At 40.8% G+C, this 21,818-nt stretch overlaps 1 protein-coding gene across 1 annotated transcript in view; it reads right to left on the reverse strand.

Moving 5' to 3' along the window:
• The window catches only part of LOC126412345 (protein AMN1 homolog), a 98,724-nt gene extending 77,748 nt beyond the window's left edge, over window positions 1–20,976 (reverse strand). The window contains exon 1 of the mRNA XM_050081897.1: window positions 20,795–20,976. Coding sequence (XP_049937854.1) covers window positions 20,795–20,820 — 26 coding nt within the window. The 5' untranslated portion in view covers window positions 20,821–20,976. The remainder of the gene's footprint in view (window positions 1–20,794) is intronic.
• Window positions 20,977–21,818: the final 842 nt, after the last annotated feature.

Genomic DNA, 21,818 nt, shown 5'->3' on the forward strand with positions numbered 1-21,818 from the left:
GCTTGTATTGAAATCAGAGTCAAGGGGCATGAAAGGGAAGTTGTGGTTGAGAAGGTAATGAGACAGGGTTGTAGCCTATTGCCAATGTTATTCAATCTGTACACTGAGCAAGCAGTAAAGGAAACAAAGAAAAATTTGGAGTAGGAATTAAAGTCCATGGAGAACAAATAACAAAGGACGTTTTCGCCAGCCTGCGACGGCTCACCTGAAGATGACTGGCAGGTGCCAAGTTGAAATATCGTGCGAAGTATTGAACGACGACCGGCTGCAAGCCCAAAATTTGTTTGAACAACAACTTTGAGGTTTGCCGATGACATTGTAATTCTCTCAGAGACAGCAAAGGACTTGGAAGAGCAGCTGAACTGAATTAACAGGGTCTTGAAAGGAGAAGATAAGATGAACATTAACAAAATCAAAAACGAGGATAGTGGAAAGTAGCTGAATTAAATCATGCGATGCTAAGAGAATATGATTATAAAATGATATCAATATAATGGAAGGAAACATTCCACGTGGGAAAAATTATATATAAATACAAAGATGAGGTGACTTACCGAACAAAAACGCTGGCAGGTCGATAGACCACAAACAAACACAAACATACACACAAAATTCAAGCTTTCGCAACAAATTGTTGCCTCATCAGGAAAGAGGGAAGGAGAGGGGAAGACGAAAGGAAGTGGGTTTTAAAGGAGAGGGTAAGGAGTCATTCCAATCCCGGGAGCGGAAAGACTTACCTTAGGGGGAAAAAAGGACAGGTATACACTCGCACACACGCACATATCCATCCACACATACAGACACAAGCTTGTGTCTGTATGTGTGGATGGATATGTGCGTGTGTGCGAGTGTATACCTGTCCTTTTTTCCCCCTAAGGTAAGTCTTTCCGCTCCCGGGATTGGAATGACTCCTTACCCTCTCCTTTAAAACCCACTTCCTTTCGTCTTCCCCTCTCCTTCCCTCTTTCCTGATGAGGCAACAATTTGTTGCGAAAGCTTGAATTTTGTGTGTATGTTTGTGTTTGTTTGTGGTCTATCGACCTGCCAGCGTTTTTGTTCGGTAAGTCACCTCATCTTTGTATTTATATATGATTATAAAATGAGACACTTAAAGTAATAGATGACTTTTGCTATTTGGGCAGCAAAATAATTGATGATGGCCGAAGCAGAGAAGATATAAAATGCAGACTGGCAATGGCCAGAAAAGAGAAGAGAAGTTTGTTAGCATCAATTATACATTCATTATCATGAAGTCTTTTCTGAAAGTATTTGTATGTAATGTAGCCATGTATGGAAGTGAAACATGGGAAATAAACAGTTAGACAAGAAGAGAATAGAAGCTTTTGAAATGTGGTTCTACAGAAGACTATTGACAGTTAGAGGGGTAGATCACATAACTAATGAAGAGGTACTGAACAGAATTGGGGAGAAAAGGAGTGGCACAGCATGACTAGAAGAAGGGATCGGATGGTAGGGCATATTCTGAGGCATCAAGGGATCACCAAATTAGTACTGGAGGGAAGTATAAGGAGTAAAAATTGTAGATGGAGACAAATGGATGAATACAGTATGCAGATTCAAAAGGGTGTAGGTTGCAGCAATTATTCGGAGATGAATAGGATACAGGACAGAGCATCATGGAGAACTGCATTAAAACCAGTCTTTGGATTAAGACCAACACCACCACCACCACCGCCACCACCACAATAACAACAACAAGAAAATATGTCAAGAACTCCAATCTATAGCGGATGAAAGCCCCCATTTCTCAGCAATGTGGAATATTTAAGATTCCGTGAACTTGTGGAAAATCAAGATTGGAAACATTAAGATAAATGTGAAGACAAGACTGAAAGAACATAACAGTCTTTGCCAACTAGGAAACACAGAAAAATCAGCTATAGTAGAGGATTCTCTCAGGTCAGGAAATCATGAAATGAAGTTTTCTGAAACCTAACTTTTATCTACAATCGCAAACTATTATTCACAGCTACACACGTAAGCCACAAAATATATAAGCATGGGTACAATTTTGGCAGGAAAGAAGATGCTATGAAACTTCGTGATATATTAACAGTGGCTCTGTAGAATTAATAGATCAGTTATTAGGCAACTGATGACCTCATAAGTTAAGTCGCATAGTGCTCAGAGCCATTTGAGTTATGCTCAAAAACAGGTGACGATCAATAGTTAAATTTTATCTATGGCAAGGATTCTCTCTCCTGATCACATGCAAATTTGACCACACCCTCTTTACAAATGCCATGTCGCTCCCCTACGTCAAATTTGTCAGTGGGCAAGATAGCATCACCAGGAGCACCTCCAAAAATATCCAGTGGAGTTCTGGATGAAATGTGAGGAACCGAAAATTTTTTTGGACCACAGCCGTACAACCTGGGAGACTCACCAGCAACTAAAACATCCACTCATGAAATTCTTCATTATAGGATCTCTCACAAAACCCAAAGAATTTCTAGCCGTATGTATATGCTGTCAGTGGCGTCAAAGTTAGTGTGCAACCACTTATGGAGGACACAGGAATTGAAATGAAATTGGGGGCAACAAATCAAAATTAGAAAGTCCTTTACATCGATACTTCACAATCCACCTTGCGGCACATGGCGGGTAACCGCATTATTACTAGTCATTTTCTTTCCTGTTCGACTCGCAAATAGAACAAGGGAAGAGCGATTGTCTATAAAGCCTCTGTATGAGCCCTAATTTCTCGTGTCTTATCTTTGTGATCTCTACACAAAATGTATGTTGGCGGCAGTAGGGTCGTTCTGCAGTCAGCTTGAAATGCCGGTTCTCTAAACTTTCTCAGCAGTGTTCTTCGAAATGAATGTCTTCTTCCCTCCAGGGATTCCCAGATGAGTTCCCAAAGCACCTACGTAACACTTGCTCGTTGTTCAAACCTACCAGTAACAAATCTAGCAGCCAGCCTCTGGATTGCTTCAATCATTTACTCTAATCTGATCTGGCACAGATCCCAAACACTAAAGCAGTGCTAAGCATAGGTCACACTAGCATCCTATAAGCAGTCTCCTTTATAGATGAACCATACTTTCCTCGAATTCTCCCAATGAATCGAAGTTGTCTATTTACCTTTCCTACTACAATTCTCAAATGCTTGTTCCATTTCGCTTTGCTTTGCAACATAACGGCCAGATGTTTAAACGAAGTGACTGTGTCAAGTAGGCCACAGCTAACACTGTATCTGAACATTACGGGGTTCTTTTCCTACTCATCTGCATTAACTTATGATTTTCTACATTTAAAGTTAGCTGCCATTCATCACACCAACTAGAAATTTTGTCTAAGCCATCTTGTATTCTCCTACAGTCATTCAACGATGACACCTTACTGTACACTACAGCATCATCAGCAAACAATTGTAGTTGCTGCCCACCCTATCTGCCATATCATATATGTATATATAGAATAACAGCGGTCCTGCCGCACTTCCCTGGGCCACTTTTGACGATACCCTTGTCTCTGGTGAACACTCACCATTGATGACAACATATCAATTTCTATAACTTAAGATGTTTTCGAGCCACTCACATACCTGTGAAACTATTCCATATGCTCATACCTTCTTTAACCTCCTGAAATGGAGCACTGTATCAAACGCTTTCCAGAAATCTAGAAATATGGAATCTGCCTGTAGCCCTTTATCCATAGTTCACAGTATATCATGTCACAAAAGGGCAGCTCAGTTTCACAAAAGTGGTGTTTTCTAAAACCACACTTATTCGTGGACAAAAGTTTCTTGGCCTGAAGAAATTTTTGTTATATTCTAATTGAGAATATGTTCAAGGATTCTGCAGAAAACTGACGTTAAGGATATTGGTCTGTAATTTTACAGGTCTATTCTTTTACCTTTCTTATATACTGGAATCGCCTGTGATTTTTTCCAGTCAGTTGGGACTTTGTGTTGAATGAGAGATTCACGGTAAATGCAAGTCAGGTAAAGGGCTTATCTGGCACAAACACTCTCCTAGCCGTCTTGCCTGATTTATTTACTTTTGTAATCATAGCTGACTTCCGTTGCTGAGTGTCAACAGCAAGTGTTCATCAGAGTACCTCAAACTACCGCCAGGCCTAAAGGAAGATACAGAAGTACCACCCTAGTTTAGTTCTCACTCAACTATAAAGACAGGCGATATGAATATTAGTGTCAGCCAATGCTGAGAAGAAGCTAAAATTTTTAAAATTAAACACGTCTCCAAGGCTTGTGCTCGTTGGGACCTCTGTCAGAATCCATATAGAATTTGTGCTGAATTAGCTCCTTTTTTAACCATAATATTCAGTTGATCCATTTCACAAAAAAAATATGTCTAGGGACTGGAAAAAAAGCACAGGTCACACCTGTTTATGAGCAAGGTAACATCCATGAAACCCTGTACAATCTTACTGACATAAGTCCATTGCACAATCCTAGAACATATTCCAAGTTCAAAAATAATTATTTATCTTGAACAAAATGATCTACTGCATGCCAATCAGCATGGACTACAAAAACATTAATCGTGCGAAACTCAGGTATTTCCTGAAAGCGGTGAATCAAGGTAGTCAGGCAGATGTATCACTTTTTTTTTCATTACCAAAGAGCATTTGGTTCAGTACTATAGCTATTATTTTCATCAAAAGTATGACCTATGTGGTTGTTGTGTTGCTGCTGTGGTCTTCAGTCCAGAGACTGGTTTGATGCGGCTCTCCATGCTACTCTATCCTGTGCAAGGTTCTTCATCTCCCAGTACCTACTGCAACCTACATCCTTCTGAATCTGTTTAGTGTATTCATCTCTTGGTCTCCCTCTACGATTTTTACCCTCCACGCTGCCCTCCAATACTAAATTGGTGACCTCTTGATGCTTCAAAATACGCCCTACCACCCGATCCCTTCTTCTAGTCAAGTTGTGCCACAAATTTCTCTTCTCTCCAATTCTATTCAGTATCTCCTCATTAGTTATGTGATCTACTCATCTAATCTTCAGCATTCTTCTGTAGCACCACATTTCGAAAGCTTCTATTCTCTTCTTGTCTAAGCTATTTATCGTCCACGTTTCACTGCCATACATGGCTACACTCCAAACAAATACTTTCAGAAACAACTTCCTGACACTTAAATCTACAGGCCTACTCGATGTTAACAAATTTCTCTTCTTCAGAAATGCTTTCCTTGCCACTGCCAGTTTACATTTTATATCCTCTCTACGTCGACCATCATCAGTTATTTTGCTCCCCAAATACCAAAACTCCTTTACTACTTTAAGTGTCTCATTTCCCAATCTAATTCCTGCTGCATCACCCAATTTAATTCGACTACATTCCATTACTCTAGTTTTGCTTTTGTTGATGTTCATATTATATCCTCCTTTCAAGACCCTGTCCATTCCGTTCAGCTGCTCTTCCAAGTCCTTTGCTGTCTCTGAAAGAATTAAAATGTCATCGGTGAACCTCAAAAGTTTTTATTTCTTCTCCATGGATTTTAATTCCTACTCCGAATTTTTCTTTTGTTTCCTTTATTGCTTGCTCAATATACAGGGTGAATAACATCGGGGAGAGGCTACAACCCTGTCTCACTCCCTTCCCAACCAATGCTTGCCTTTCATGCCCCTCGACCCTTATAACTGCCATCTGGTTTCTGTACAAATTGTAATTACCCTTTTGGTTCCTGTATTTTACCCCTGCCACCTTCAGAATTTGAAAGAGAGTATTCTAGTCAACATTGTCAAAAGCTTTCTCTAAGTCTACAAATGCTAGAAACATAGGTTTGCCTTTCCTTAATCTTTCTTCTAAGATAAGTCGTAAGGTCAGTATTGCCTCACGTGTTCGAACATTTCTACGGAATCCAAACTGATCTTCCTCGAGGTCGGCTTCAACCAGTTTTTCTATTCGTCTGTAAAGAATTTGTGTTAGTATTTTGCAACAGTGGCTTATTAAACTGATAGTGCGGTAATTTTCACATCTGTCAACACGTACTTTCTTCGGGATTGGAATTATTATATTCTTCTTGGAGTCTGAGGGTATTTCGACTGTCTCATACATCTTGCTCACCAGATGGTAGAGTTTTGACAGGACTGGCTCTCCCAAGGCCATCAGTAGTTCTAATGGAATGTTGTCTACTCCTGGGGCCTTGTTTCGACTCAGGTCTTTCAGTGCTCTGTCAAACTCTTCACGCAGTATCGTATCTCCCAGTTCATCTTCGTCTACATCCTCTTCCATTTCCATAATATTGTCCTCAAGCACATTGCCCTTGTATAGACCCTCTATATACTCCTTCCACCTTTCTGCTTTCCCTTCTTTGCTTAGAATTGGATTTCCATCTAAGCTCTTGATATTCATACAAGTGGCTCTCTTTCCTCCAAAGGTCTCTCTAATTTTCCTGTAGGCAGTATCTATCTTACCCCTAGTGAGATAAGCCTCTACATCCTTACATTTGTCCTCTAGCCATCCCTGCTTAGCAGTTTTGCACTTCCTGTCGATCTCATTTTTGAGACGTTTGTATTCCTTTTTGCCTGCTTCATTTACTGCATCTTTGTATTTTCTCCTTTCATCAATTAAGTTCAATATTTCTTCTGTTACCCAAGGAGTTCTACTAGCCCTCGTCTTTTTACCTACTTGATCCTCTGCTGCCTTCACTACTTCATCCCTCAGATCTACCCATTCTTCTTCTACAGTACTTCTTTCTCCCATTCCTGTCAATTGTTGCCTTATGCTCTCCTTGAAACTCTGCACAACCTCTGGTTTAGTCAGTTTATCCAGGTCCCATCTCCTTAAATTCCCACTTTTTTGCAGTTTCTTCAGTTTTAATCTACAGTTCATAACCAATAGATTGTGGTCAGAGTCCACATCTGCCCCTGGAAATGTCTTACAATTTAAAAGCTGGTTCCTAAATCTCCGTCTTACCATTATATAATCTATCTGATACCTTCTAGTATCTCCAAGATTCTTCCACGTATACAACCTTCTTTCATGATTCTTGAACCAAGTGTTAGCTATGATTAAGTTATGCTCTGTGCAAAACTCTACCAGGCGGCTTCCTCTTTCATTTCTTAGCCCCAATCCATATTCACCTACTATGTTTCTGTCTATCCCTTTTCCTACTCTCGAATTCCAGTCACCCATGACTATTAAATTTTCATCTCCCTTCACTACCTGAATAATTTCTTTTATCTCATCATACATCTCTTCAATTTCTTCATCATCTGCAGAGCTAGTTGGCATATAAACTTGTACTACTGTAGTAGGCGTGGGCTTCGTGACTATCTTGGCCACAATAATGCGTTCACTACGCTATTTGTAGTAACTTACCCGCACTCCTATTTTTTTTATTCATTATTAAACCGACTCCTGCATTACCCCTATTTGATTTTGTATTTATAACCCTGAATTCACCTGACCAAAAGTCTTGTTCCTCCTGCCACCGAACTTCACTAATTCCCACTATATCTAACTTTTACCTATCCATTTCCCTTTTTAAATTTTCTAATCTACCTGCCCAGTTAAGGGATCTGACATTCCAAGCTCCGATCCGTAGAACGCCAGTTTTCATTCTCCTACGGCCATAGTTTCCCCTTGCTTTTAGCCGTTCGCAGTACCAGCACAGCAAGGCCGTTTTGGTTAATGTTGCAAGGCCAGGTCAGTCAATCATCCAGACTGTTGCCCCTGCAACTACTGAAAAGGCTGCTGCCCCTCTTCAGGAACCACACATTTGTCTGGCCTCTCAACAGATATCCCTCCGTTGTGGTTGCACCTATGGTACGGCCATCTGTATCGCTGAGGCACGTAAGCCTCCCCACCAATGACAAGGTCCATGGTTCACTATACAGCTGTTAAATTTCAGTGTTAGAATCACGACACAACCAACATATGCAATGGCCTTTTACAAATAAAACATTAATGTAACAATTTTCCTGACATCAAAATTTACCATATGAGAATGCCACTTCAAGTGACATACCTGCTTCGTAATGCCCTCTTCCCACACACTAATACTCAAATAAACTGTTCACATATGACAGAACATGCCACAGCATGATTACATCATTGGTGAATGCTGACACAGAGTGCCGTATACTTCAGTTGGGCCACATTGTCTGTGCATATTAGTGTATGTGCTTTAGTGTGTCATGAAGAACTCCTCAGAAATGTAAAGTAATGCATGCAAAACTAACAACGTACACTCTTAGTGAGAAAGAGCTGTGAAATTGAAAAATAAGAGAGCATGGTATGAAAAGAAATAGAAAAGTAATACAAACAAAAATGTGGCTTTGGTACATCACAAATTGCATAAACTAACAGGTACACAAAGATGTTAATGAAACAATTACTGTCAGTATAAGGCAGCACAGGAGACACGGTTCTTATGGCCCAATAACAATAGTTCATGTAAGTCCAATAATGAACCAAAGTGTACAATACGATACAAAACAAGCATTTGTCACTGTGTTTCTGGTTGCAAAAGCTCTGAGAAATGATGTTTCAGGAAGAAGTTCAAATGTTTCTGCATGAGTGGCCAAGCGCATTGCATCCATCCCAGATTATTGCTCAAGTGTGTTGGACACTACTCAACAGGGCTTACAAGGAACAGCCTATTAAACAAATATAAGAAAGAGCAGCACAAGTGGTCACAAGAATGTTCAGCCCACTGGAGAGTGTCACAGTGACACTGGGAACCTAAATTGGCAGACACCTAAAGATAGACACACCAAGGCTACTTACAAAGTTTCAAGAACAATGATTAAATGAGTAATCTAGGAATATGTTACAACTCTCTTACATACCAGTCTCATGGGATTGTGAAGGACATATTAAGCTAATTGTGCTCCTAATATCTATGCGGAACGGGAAGGAACCCTACGACATGGTAGGGTCGACAGAAGCGTCCGATCCCACGCGTCGGCTTTGACCCGTGACGTAAGGGTGTTGTGGTGTGTGATGTCATGACGCTGCGGAGTTTGGTATGTGAGTGTGGTGTGTTTGTAGATGTCGTCGTGTTGCGGTTTGTTGTGCCCTCTGATGGTATGTTCAGGGTTTTTGTTTGTGTGGTGTAATGGGCTCAGTTTGCTCTTGGGTCATTCCATGTTAAAGAGACTTTGTGACAAAAAAATTAAAATGACAATATTACAAATATAACCTCAAAAATGCCAAGTTAAAAGTACATTTGTTCATTGCAAAATAATCATGAATATGAAAAAATTAAATTTTTACCTTCACTAAGTGTTTAAAGTGCACTACTCTATGGCACCACACAGAGGTATGTTTTATGCTATTTCCAGATGAGTATTAGTTGTGTTATCTATGGCTGACTGTTCTATTGTTGCAAAGAATATTGAAGTCAACATTGTTATAGCTCATAATAATTCATTTTGTTGAGGTAAGCTAATTGCATTTCTTTATTTTGTTAACATATATATATATAAAAAAAAAAAAAGATGATGTGACTTACCAAACGAAAGCGCTGGCTTGTTGATAGACACACAAACATACACACAAAATTCAAGCTTTCGCAACCAACGGTTCCTTCATCAGGAAAGAGGGAAGGAGAGGGAAAGACGAAAGGATGTGGGTTTTAAGGGAGAGGGTAAGGAGTCATTCCAATCCCGGGAGCAGAAAGACTTACCTTGGGACACACACACACACACACACAGACAGACACAAGCAGACATTTGTAAAGGTAAAGAGTTTGGGCAGAGAAGTCAGTCGAGGCGGAAGTACAGAGGCAAAGATGTTGTTGAATGACAGGTGAGGTATGAGTGGCGGCAACTTGAAATTAGCGGAGGTTGAGGCCTGGCGGGTAACGAGAAGAGAGGATGTACTGAAGGGCAAGTTCCCATCTCCGGAGTTCTGACAGGTTGGTGTTAATGGGAAGTATCCAGATAACCCGGACGGTGTAACACTGTGCCAAGACGTGCTGGCCGTGCACCAATGCATGTTTAGCCACAGGGTGATCCTCATTACGAAACAAACACTGTCTGCCTGTGTCCATTCATGCGAAAGGACAGTTAGTTGCTGGTCATTCCCACAGGCAGGTCAGTTGGTAAATCACGTGGGTGCTTTCACACGTGGCTCTGCCTTTGATCGTGTACACCTTCCGGGTTACAGGACTGGAGTAGGTGGTGGTGGGAGGGTGCATGGGACAGGTTTTACACCGGGGGCGGTTACAAGGGTAGGAGCCAGAGGGTAGGGAAGGTGGTTTGGGGATTTCATAGGGATGAACCAAGAGGTTACAAAGGTTAGGTGGACGGCGGAAAGACACTCTTGGTCGAGTGGGGAGGATTTCATGAAGGATGGAACCACAACACTCTAATTCAGTAGTTAACCTTTCCTCCAAACCTCTCTCCCAATCCGAAACCTGTGTCCTATCCAAAGGTCTCACCTTCAGCCCTACTCCCAGATTCATCCAAACAGCCCTCGTCAAAGATGAAATGAGATCCATCCTTCATGAAATCCTCCCCACTCCACCAAGAGTGTCTTTCCGCCGTCCACCTAACCTTCGTAACCTCTTGGTTCATCCCTATGAAATCCCCAAACCACCTTCCCTACCCTCTGGCTCCTACCCTTGTAACCACCCCCGGTGTAAAACCTGTCCCATGCACCCTCCCACCACCACCTACTCCAGTCCTGTAACCCGGAAGGTGTACACGATCAAAGGCAGAGCCATGTGTGAAAGCACCCACGTGATTTACCAACTGACCTGCCTACATTGTGAAGCTTTCTATGTGGGAACGACCAGCGACAAACTGTCCATTTGCATGAATGGACACAGGCAGACAGTGTTTGTTGGTAATGAGGATCACCCTGTGGCTAAACATGCCTTGGTGCACGGCCAGCACATCTTGGCACAGTGTTACACCGTCCGGGTGATCTGGATACTTCCCACTAACACCAACCTGTCAGAACTCCGGAGATGGGAACTTGCCCTTCAGTATATCCTCTCTTCTCGTTATCCGCCAGGCCTCAACCTCCGCTAATTTCAAGTTGCCGCCGCTCATACCTCACCTGCCATTCAACAACATCTTTGCCTCTGTACTTCCGTCTCGACTGACATCTCTGCCCGAACTCTTTGCCTTTACAAATGTCTGCTTGTGTCTGTGTATGTGCGGATGGATATGTGTGTGTGTGCGAGTGTATACCTGTCCTTTTTTCCCCCCAAGATAAGTCTTTCCGCTCCCGGGATTGGAATGACTCCTTACCCTCTCCCTTAAAACCCACATCCTTTTGTCTTCCCTCTCCTTCCCTCTGTCCTGATGAAGCAACCATGGGTTGCGAAAGCTTGAATTTTGTGTGAGTGTGTTTGTGTGTCTATCAACATACCAACGCTTTCTTTTGGTAAGTTACATCATCTTTGTTTTTAGATATATATCTAGTAAATTTGTTCTGTACAATACCTTCCTGTAAAAGTGAGGTTATGCACATGTTCTACAATATCATACCATTACATGGCATTTTGAAATCTTATTTAACACTCTTAGAGCTGTTACAGGCGTTATTAATTTTTGTTTCGGGTGTTACTTAACAAATGCGTAACACCCGTAACTTGAACTGGAAGGTTTAATGCCACCTTCATCTTTAGTAGGCCTAGGCCCTACATTTAATTTATAACCAAAGGGAATTATTATGAATGAAAAAAGTTTTTCAACTATGTTTATCACATATGAAAACAGTTTTAAGCACAAAAACTAAAATTTTTATTCCTCTGCATACATTTGTTTAAGCGCTACACCCACATCATAAAAGTTAATTTGGGCATTGACCTGACTCAACTGACGTTCTCCTGGAAAGTTAATTAAGCCCAAAATTCTTTAGATTACACATAGTTTATGTTTTCCATTCTAACTTTTCCAAGAACAACAATATTGTTAACCTCAGTTTTAAATTTTATATAGGCCCAGTAAACTGCTTATTGAGGCAAAGTCTAGTCATTCATACGAGTGTATGTTTAACAATGTCTTTTACTTTTATCTCTCTGCACAGTGTTATGTTTATACATAAATAGGCCTACATTATCAGGATTTCTGTCTTCGCAGACCATTGCACCAGTACCAGCAAGGGAAAGAGTGAAGAAGCACCGAGAAAAGATGAAAGAAAAGCAAGAAAACAGAGAAGCTTACTTGAAGAAAGAATGAGAAAGAGACCAATTAAGAAGATTGCTGGTTAAAGAAAAACTGAACAACAATCAACGTCTTAGAGATAAGAATCGAAGAAAAATAAGAGAGATAGAGAGAGCATTGACAGAAAAGAAAAAATTAGAACTCGCAAGATCAAAAGTTCCAAATGAACCTTCTCCTATTGGGACAGACATTTGGTAAAGCTGTGAAGAAACTGTTGAAGGTACTTCCAAAAAGCCCCAGTAAAAAAATCTGCTGTTATTAAAAAGATAGTTTCCGATATAGTTGGCTCTGAAACTTTCATATGTGATACAAAACATAACAGAACTCCAGTCTTAAGTGAAGAGGAAAAACTAAAAATTCACGAGTTCTTCACTAGGGACGACATTAGCCGCCAAGCTCCAGGGCATTAAGATGTTGTAACTGTATGGAAAAAGGGAGAATGTAAACAGAAATTCCAACAGCGTCATTTACTTCTGACTGTAGGAGATGTTTATGAGAAATTCAAAAAACTCCATCCAGATATTTCTGTAGGATGGTCCACGTTTTATTCACTGCGAGCACCTTTTGTTCTCCTATCATCATGTTGTTGTTGTTGTTGTGGTCTTCAGTCCTGAGACTGGTTTGATGCAGCTCTCCATGCTACTCTATCCTGTGCAAGCTTCTTCATCTCCCAGTACTTACTGCAACCTACATCCTGAATCTCTTAGTGTATTCATCTCTTGGTCTCCCTCTACGATTTTTACCCTCCACGCTGCCCTCCAATACTAAATTGGTGATCCCTTGATGCCTCAGGAAATGTCCTACCAACCGATCCCTTCTTCTGGTCAAGTTGTGCCACAAGCTTCTCTTCTCCCCAATCCTATTCAATACTTCATCATTAGTTATGTGATCTACCCATCTAATCTTCAGCATTCTTCTGTAGCACCACATTTCAAAAGCTTCTATTCTCTTCTTGCCCAAACTATTTATCGTACATGTTTCACTTCCATACATGGCTACACTCCATACAAATACTTTCAGAAACGACTTCCTGACACTTAAATCTATACTCGATGTTAACAAATTTCACTTCTTCAGAAACGCTTTCCTTGTCATTGCCAGTCTACATTTTATATCCTCTCTACTTCAACCATCATCAGTTATTTTGCTCCCCAAATACCAAAACTCCTTTACTACTTTAAGTGTCTCATTTCCTAATCTAATTCCCTCAGCATCACCCGACTTAATTCGACTACATTCCATTATCCTCGTTTTGCTTTTGTTGATATTCATCTTATATCCTCCTTTCAAGACACTGTCCATTCCATTCAACTGCTCTTCCAAGTCCTTTGCTGTCTCTGACAGAATTACAATGTCATCGGCGAACCTCAAAAGTTTTTATTTCTTCTCCATGGATTTTAATACCTACTCCGAATTTTTCTTTTGTTTCCTTCACTGCTTGCTCAATATACAGATTGAATAACATCGAGGAGAGGCTACAACCCTGTCTTACTCCCTTCCCAACCACTGCTTCCCTTTCATGTCCCTCGACTCTTATAACTAACATCTGGTTTCTGTACAAATTGTAAATAGCCTTTCGCTCCCTGTATTTTACCCCTGCCACCTTCAGAATTTGAAAGAGAGTATTCCAGTCAACATTGTCAAAAGCTTTCTCTAAGTCTACAAATGCTATAAACATAGGTTTGCCTTTCCTTAATCTTTCTTCTAAGATAAGTCGTAAGGTCAGTATTGCCTCACGTGTTCCAGTGTTTCTACGGAATCCAAACTGATCTTCCTCGAGGTCGGCTTCTACCAGTTTTTCCATTCGTCTGTAAAGAATTTGTGTTAGTATTTTGCAGCTGTGGCTTATTAAACTGATTGTTCGGTAATTTTCACATCTGTCAGCACCTGCTTTCTTTGGGATTGAAATTATTATATTCTTCTTGAAGTCTGAGGGTACTTCGCCTGTTTCATACATCTTGCTCACCAGATGGTAGAGTTTAGTCAGGACTGGCTCTGCCAAGGCCGTCAGTAGTTCCAATGGAATGTTGTCTACTCCGGGGGCCTTGTTCCGACTCAGGTCTTTCAGTGCTCTGTCAAACTCTTCACGCAGTATCGTATCTCCCAGTTTATCTTCATCTACATCCTCTCCCATTTCCATAAGATTGTCCTCAAGTACATCGCCCTTATATAGACCCTCTATATACTCCTTCCACCTTTCTGCTTTTCCTTCTTTGCTTAGAACTGGGTTTCCATCTGAGCTCTTGATGTTCATACAAGTGGTTTTCTTATCTCCAAAGGTCTCTTTAATTTTCCTGTAGGCAGTATCTATCTTACCCCTAGTTAGATAAGCCTCTACATCCTTACATTTGTCCTCTAGCCATCCCTACTTAGCCATTTTGCACTTCCCGTCGATCTCATTTTTGAGACGTTTGTATTCCTTTCTGCCTGCTTCATTTACTGCATTTTTATATTTCCTCCTTTCATCAATTAAATTCAATATTTCTTCTGTTACCCAAGGACTTCTACTAGCCCTCGCCTTTTTACCAACTTGATCCTCTGCTGCCTTCACTACTTCATCCCTCAAAGCTACCCATTCTTCTTCTACTGTATTTCTTTCCCCCATTCCTGTCAATTGTTCCCATATGCTCTTCCTGAATCTCTGTACAACCTCTGGTTCTTTCAGATTATCCAGGTCCCATCTCCTTAAATTCCCACCTTTTTGCAGTTTCTTCAGTTTTAATCTACAGGTCATAACCAATAGATTGTGGTCAGAGTCCACATCTGCCCCTGGAAATGTCTTACAGTTTAAAAGCTGGTTCCTAAATCTCTGTCTTACCATTATATAATCTATCTGATACCTTTTAGTATCTCCAGGGTTCTTCCACGAATACAACCTTCTTTCATGATTCTTGAACCAAGTGTTAGCTATGATTATGTTGTGCTCTGTGCAAAATTCTACCAGGCGGCTTCCTCTTTCATTTCTTAGCCCCAATCCATATTCACCTACTACGTTTCCTTCTCTCCCTTTTCCTACACTCTAATTCCAGTCACCCATGACTATTAGATTTTCGTCTCCCTTCACTATCTGAATAATTTCTTTTATCTCATCATACATTTCTTCAATTTCTTCGTCATCTGCAGAGCTAGTTGGCATATAAACTTGTACTACTGTAGTAGGTTTGGGCTTCGTATCTATTTTGGCCACAACAATGCGTTCGCTGTGCTGTTTGTAGTAGCTTACCCGCATTCCTATTTTCCTATTCATTATTAAACCTACTCCTGCATTACCCCTATTTGATTTTGTGTTTATAACCCTGTAGTCACCTGACCAGAAGTCTTGTTCCTCCTGCCACCGAACTTCACTAATTCCCACTACATCTGACTTTAACCTATCCATTTCCCTTTTTAAATTTTCTAACCTACCTGCCCGATTAAGGGATCTGACATTCCACGCTCCGATCCGTAGAACGCCAGCTTTCTTTCTCCTGATAACAACATCCTCTTGAGTAGTCCTCGCCCGGAGATTCAAATGGGGGACTATTTTACCTCTGGAATATTTTACCCAAGAGGACACCATCATCATTTAACCATACAGTAAAGCTACATGCTTTTGGGAAAAATTACGGCTGTAGTTTCCCCTTGCTTTCAGCCGTTCGCAGTACCAGCACAGCAAGGCCGTTTTGGTTATTGTTACAAGGCCAGATCAGTCAATCATCCAGACTGTTGCCCCTGCAACTACTGAAAAGGCTGCTGCCCCTCTTCAGGAACCACACGTTTGTCTGGCCTCTCAACAGATACCCCTCCGTTGTGCTTGGACCTACAGTATGGCTATCTGTATCGCTGAGGCACGCAAGCCTCCCCACCATCGGCAAGGTCCATGGTTCATCATATACACCACATAATGTATGTGTGTGTAAGTACCACTACAATTTCATAAGCATACCCGAGTCTTTGAGCAAAGCTGTTCCATCTGTTCCAAGGAATCAGAAGGAATTATTGAACGAATTAACTTGTAATTCACAGAATGAAGACTGTGTTTTTTGGGTCATGCCAGGAATGTCATGAATTAAATTGAGCAAATTTATCCCAGAAGGCTTTGACTTAACTAAAAAGATTGTCTGGAAGCAATGGGAAAATGATGTGAAACATTGTCCTTGTCTTAGTGAACATTCAGGGAGCTGCGATGATGCCTTAGCATCACTGGTTGACAAATTGCCTCAGTTTAAAAAACATTGCTAAGTGAAGATAAAGCAGAGTGATTTCTTCCAAGGAAAGAAAAACAGCCTTGACACTGAAAAATGTGTTCTTCAAACAGACTTTGCAGAGAATTATGCTCTAATTTCACAAGATGAGGTACAGAGCGCACACTGGCCGCATTCACAAGTAACTATTTGCACTTTCTGCATTTGGTTTGCAAACCATGAAGTCAGGTCCTATGCAGTCATCAGTAACGACCTTTAACACACAAAATATTCTGTGTGGACCTTTCTTAAAACTGTTGTAACGGAGATTAAAAAAGCGTTTCCTAAAGTTAAAAGAGTTTTTTATATTTTCTGACAACTGTGCTGGGCAGTTCAAAAATAAATATGCTTTGTCCAATCTATGTTATTTTGAGAGAGACTTTGGATTGACAGTTGAGTGGAACTTTTTTGCCAGTTAACATGGTAAAGGAGCCATGGATGGCATTGGAGGTGCATTGGAGAGGAGCGTGTGGACAGCTGTTTGATCTAGGAAAGTTATTATTAACAACGCAATTGACTTTTATGACTACACTCTGAAGAATTTTTCTAAAATTAAGGTACTACGGGTTGATAAGATAACAGTGGAGCATAACATTCCTATTTTGGATGAAAGGTAGAAAAATTTACAAGCGATTCCTCAAATCCAGGGCTGCCATCACTTTCGGCCTTATAACACAACTGATTTGCTGGTTTCAAAAACAGCAGAGTCATTAATGACAAGGGTGTCAGTATTTATTACTGAGGAGGTCAAAGTTAAAACATTACATGCACTTCTATGAAGTGTGCAATTCTGATGATTCTGATCAGGAGACTGTTTCTCTATCTGAATCACAAGACAATATTGGAAGTGCTTGTGAGTGAAAAGTCTGATTTAAAATTTGGGTTATTTGTCTTGGTTGACATTCCAAGTGACAAAAAGAAGCAAACCCTATCCAAAATTCAATACTGCTACATGGGAATCTGCCAGAGTGAGGTTGATGAAGAGGAGGATGTGAAAATAATAATGTTTCTGACGTCAGTAGGAAAAAGTAAAACCTTTTTAAACTAGATGAAACTGATGTTTGTTTTGTGAAATTCAGTCAAGTACTATCTAAGGTAACAACACCAGAAATCAAACAACAAGGTAACCGTTTGTACTATGAGCAGACATCTGCTTGTGTCTGTAAATGTGTGGATGGATATGTGTGTGTGCGCGAGTGTATACCTGTCCTTTTTTCCCCCTAAGGTAAGTCTTGCCGCTCCCGGGATTGGAATGACTCCTTACCCTCTCCCTTAAAACCCACTTCCTTTCGTCTTTCCCTCTCCTTCCCTCTTTCCTGACGAAGCAACCGTTTGTTGCGAAAGCTACAATTTTGTGTGTATGTTTGTGTGTCTATCGACCTGCCAGCGCTTTCGTTCGGTAAGTCACATCATCTTTGTTTTTAGATTTTTTTTATATATATCAGTTTGTTGCGAAAGCTTGAATTTTGTGTGTATGTTTGTGTGTCTGTCGACCTACCAGCACTTTCATTTGGTAAGTCACATCATCTTTGTTTTTAGATATATTTTTCCTAAAATTTGGGGGGGGATACCTCTTAACAGTTGTTTTACAAGAATAAAAGCAACATCAAGTTTGCAGAAATTAGAGAATTCCCTAACTCATAACAGGGGGCAGGTCCACTTTTGGTAACACCCGTAACACTACTTTTTTGATTAATAACCAGGAGAACAATGAAACAATTCCGGTATCAACATTTCTAACATGAAATATAATGCAAGCCTTAAAAGTTTTCAATATTAAATTTTTCCTTACATTATTTTTCCTGATTTTAAAGTGTGGGTACATATAACACCCGTAACTATGGAATTGCCCTCTTGCTCATTATCCAGAATTGTTCAAGTGTCAGCTGTGTTTGTAGTGGAATTCGTTTCAGTGAGTTAACGATTTTGTGGTTTTGTGTGAAGGTTAATTTAGTGTTGTTCGCTGTACGTCGTGTAGTAATTTTAGTAAAATTAATCGGTTGTTGTTTTTTGTTCAGAAATGGATATGACAGACAAAATTAACAGTGCATGTCTCAGGAATATGATGGGGAACACTCCTTTGGAACTGATCAAGTCTTGCAGCTTTCGGTTTAATTGCCGAGGTTGTGAAATGCTGTATTTGTGGGGAAGAAATGAAGTTGGCTAAAGTTCCGGGGTCTCGGACCAGGGACGGTTATATGTGGCGCTGCCGGAAAGACGACATTTGGCGTTCCATACGGCGCGGTACCTGGTTCGAGAGGTCTAGGTTGGGCATGCGCGAGATTGTACTGGTGAGTTATTACTTTTGTTATAGATCCCCACGCAGTTTTTGCACGCCTGACTGAAAGGAGTGTGCTTGATTAGTTTTATTTTTGCCGTGAAGTGTGTTCAGAGTTCATTAAGTACAGGAGTAAGCTGGGTGTGGGGAGGGGGGGGGGGGGGGTCATGGGGTTGTTGTGGAGGTGGACGAGTCACAGTTTGGGAAAAGGAAGTATGGGAGGGGTAAGTCTGTGGTTGGTCTCTGGGTGTGGGGGGCTGTTGTTCTGGGTGGTGGGTGTTCTGAATGTATTTTTAGGGTTGTGGAAGGGAGGTCCAAGGCGGAATTAGTGGGGTTAATTGAGGAGTACATAGAACCGGCGTCCACAGTAGTTTCAGATGCATTTTCTTCATATAGGGGGTTGGGTGAGAGGGGATTCCATCATTTAGTAGTTAACCATAACTTAGAGTTCAAAAATTATGAGACGGGGGCTTGCACAAATACAATAGAGGGGATGTGGGGGGCTGTTAAGCCAATACTTGGGAGGGGAAGAGGCGCTCTTCCAACCTTCAGTCTCATTTAGATGAGTACTGTTGGCGGAAGAGTGTCCCTGAGGGCTATTGTGTTTTTTGGGTTTTCTTACGGGCTGTCAGTAAAATGTATAGGCCAAAAGAGGTTGGTTAATGTGGTTTGGGTAGGTGGGTGGGTGGCTGCAGCTAAGGGTGGGGTGGGTGGTTTATTTCGTGTCGGAGCGTTTGGGGGGGGGGGGGGGGGAGTGTGTTGGTTTGTGTTTTCGTTGTTGAGGATCTATTTTGTTGAAGTTTTTGTTGAGTTTTACTGTGTGATTGAGACTTTTTTATGTTGCAGTTGGTTTTTGTTTGTGTGTTTTTTATTTTGGGGTGAGGGGTGAGATTGGGTTGGTTGGGGGGGGGGGGGTTGAGGTGTGGGTGGGTCGGGTCTTTCCTTTGGTTGAGTATTTTTTCAATGGTTTTTTTTGTGTGTGTGTGTGTGTGTGTGTGTGTGTGTGTGTGTGAGGGCACGCACGTGTGCCTGTGTGTGATTGTGGTGGCCAACCTAGTTTGTGGTGCCAGAACTTTTTGTGGTAAGTTTTTATTGTTTTGGTTTCAGTGCATGTATTGTGTGTTGGGGTCTAGGGAAGTGTTTTATTGAAATGTGTGGCTATGAATATTGGTATCAGGAGATGTTTTTGAGTTACATAGGTCAAGGGAAGTGTTCGATCCCAATTTATGGGATCGGGAGCTGCTGTTGAGCTATATAGGTCAAGGGAAGTGTTCAATCCTAATGTGTGGCGGTGTATGTTGGTGTTGGTATTGGTATTGGGAGATGTTTTTGAGCTATATAGGCCATGGGAAGTGTCTGATCCTAATGTATGGGATCGGGAGCTGCTGTGGAGCTATATAGGTCAACGGTACACTATGTAACATTACTAACTGCAGCGACCACTATAAGCTTTCTATTTACTGCAAACATGCACATTAGTGTTACCCAGAACCCCTACACTGAAAGTCCAGTTATTTTGATAACTTATAGTTGGTGCGACTAATACGATACTTTTTTACTGTTTTTCAACATCTGCAGATTTCCAATCAACTGCAGGCTACTCTAGGACTTCTCTCTACACCAGAATATGAAACTCCATTTTGAATCCCTGACAAAGAGCTAGGACTACATCGAAATGGTATCTCCTTATAGCAGTGTGATGAATTTCACACCTCATATTAAATTCATTGATATCAACAAACATAACACAGATCGATAACCAATACGTATCAGTTTACATGGCTAGAATGTAAAAGAGGTCCACTCCAATGTACTCGACATTTTGGTTGACACAACATACTAATCTGCAGCGTAGCCCGAGGTCTAGGAGGAAATTATTAGAATCGAACTATTTCGCAATTTAGTCCGAGGTGTAGGCGTAAATTATTAAAACTGAACAAGTTCGCAGTTGAACATAAAATTCTAGTAACACACAAGGATTGCTCTTACTTCAAGTGTTGTAGTGAACATCACACCTCATCCTAAATTTAATTTTTTTATTATTAATTACAAATACTATAGAAGCTGATAGACACTTAACACGTAACACTTAAGAGTTAACACACCGTAAATCATTATTATTCGAAAACAAATAAACAAGTTTTGCAGTTCAGGGAAATATGAATTGCTTACATCTGAAGCAGCGATCTGATCTGCATTCTGGGTCACGATGACAGTGCAGGGCAAAATCTGTTTACCTTAGTATTTTAATACACTGTCTCATCAACGTATGAATGTTTTGACTGATCTATTAATCAAACAATACCCAACAACTATCATACGGCGCTACTTTTCAAACAATGTAACAACAACAAGTCATAGATGTGGAATAAATACGGGGTAGGGAACATCTTTGGATGGCAACCAAGTCGATTCATTCACACTTGACGGATCCTCAAAACGTTCGACAGCACTTCACAAATGCATTACGTTTACGTGCGACACATTTTCCAAACGACGAAAACCGAATTTCTGAAACTGTTTACCGCTGTCGTCTTTACATGTTAAGCATGGAAGCGGATTTGCTAGCCCAGTTAATTATAGAGCCTGCAAAACAGCTGTTGCAGTTTATGATTTAGTCAGCACAACCACTATTTCTCTCCAGATAGACAAGATGTAAACAGCTTCAGTCCAATATTTCTATTTCTGCTACACTGTACAAAAAGCCACTCCGTCCATATTAGCCGATTTTGTTTTAAAAACAAGACAAAGCCTGACAGCCCGAACATGTTTCAAAACCAGATGTGTTTACATGGGAACGAAAATCGATTGCGGAATTGGAAAATCGGCAACTAGAAGCGTAATTCCAGAATTAATTTTGAAGTGTTTACATGACTGAAAAAAGCGGTATTGGGAAATCGGTTTACGAAATCCTTCGCACAGACCACCAATGGAGCGGAAGGATGCAATGAACAGATCACTGTAAACATACTGTCTGCAGAGGGCAACACAGTTCCGACAGAAATAAAGTGAGACAGTTAATGACTTACTTCTGGACGCATCACTAGATATTTTGAGAGGTGAGTGCTACTTCTCACTACTCGCTATTCCGTTTCAGCTCCATAAGAAGTTAATGAATTTCTTCTTGCGAGTCACAATAGCCATGAAATTGGCCCTCATTATTAATGATGAAATCTTTCAACTTTTCGCTCATTAT

This window comes from Schistocerca serialis, chromosome 7 (assembly GCF_023864345.2).
Source record: "Schistocerca serialis cubense isolate TAMUIC-IGC-003099 chromosome 7, iqSchSeri2.2, whole genome shotgun sequence".
In the NCBI taxonomy this organism is placed as follows: domain Eukaryota; kingdom Metazoa; phylum Arthropoda; class Insecta; order Orthoptera; family Acrididae; genus Schistocerca; species Schistocerca serialis.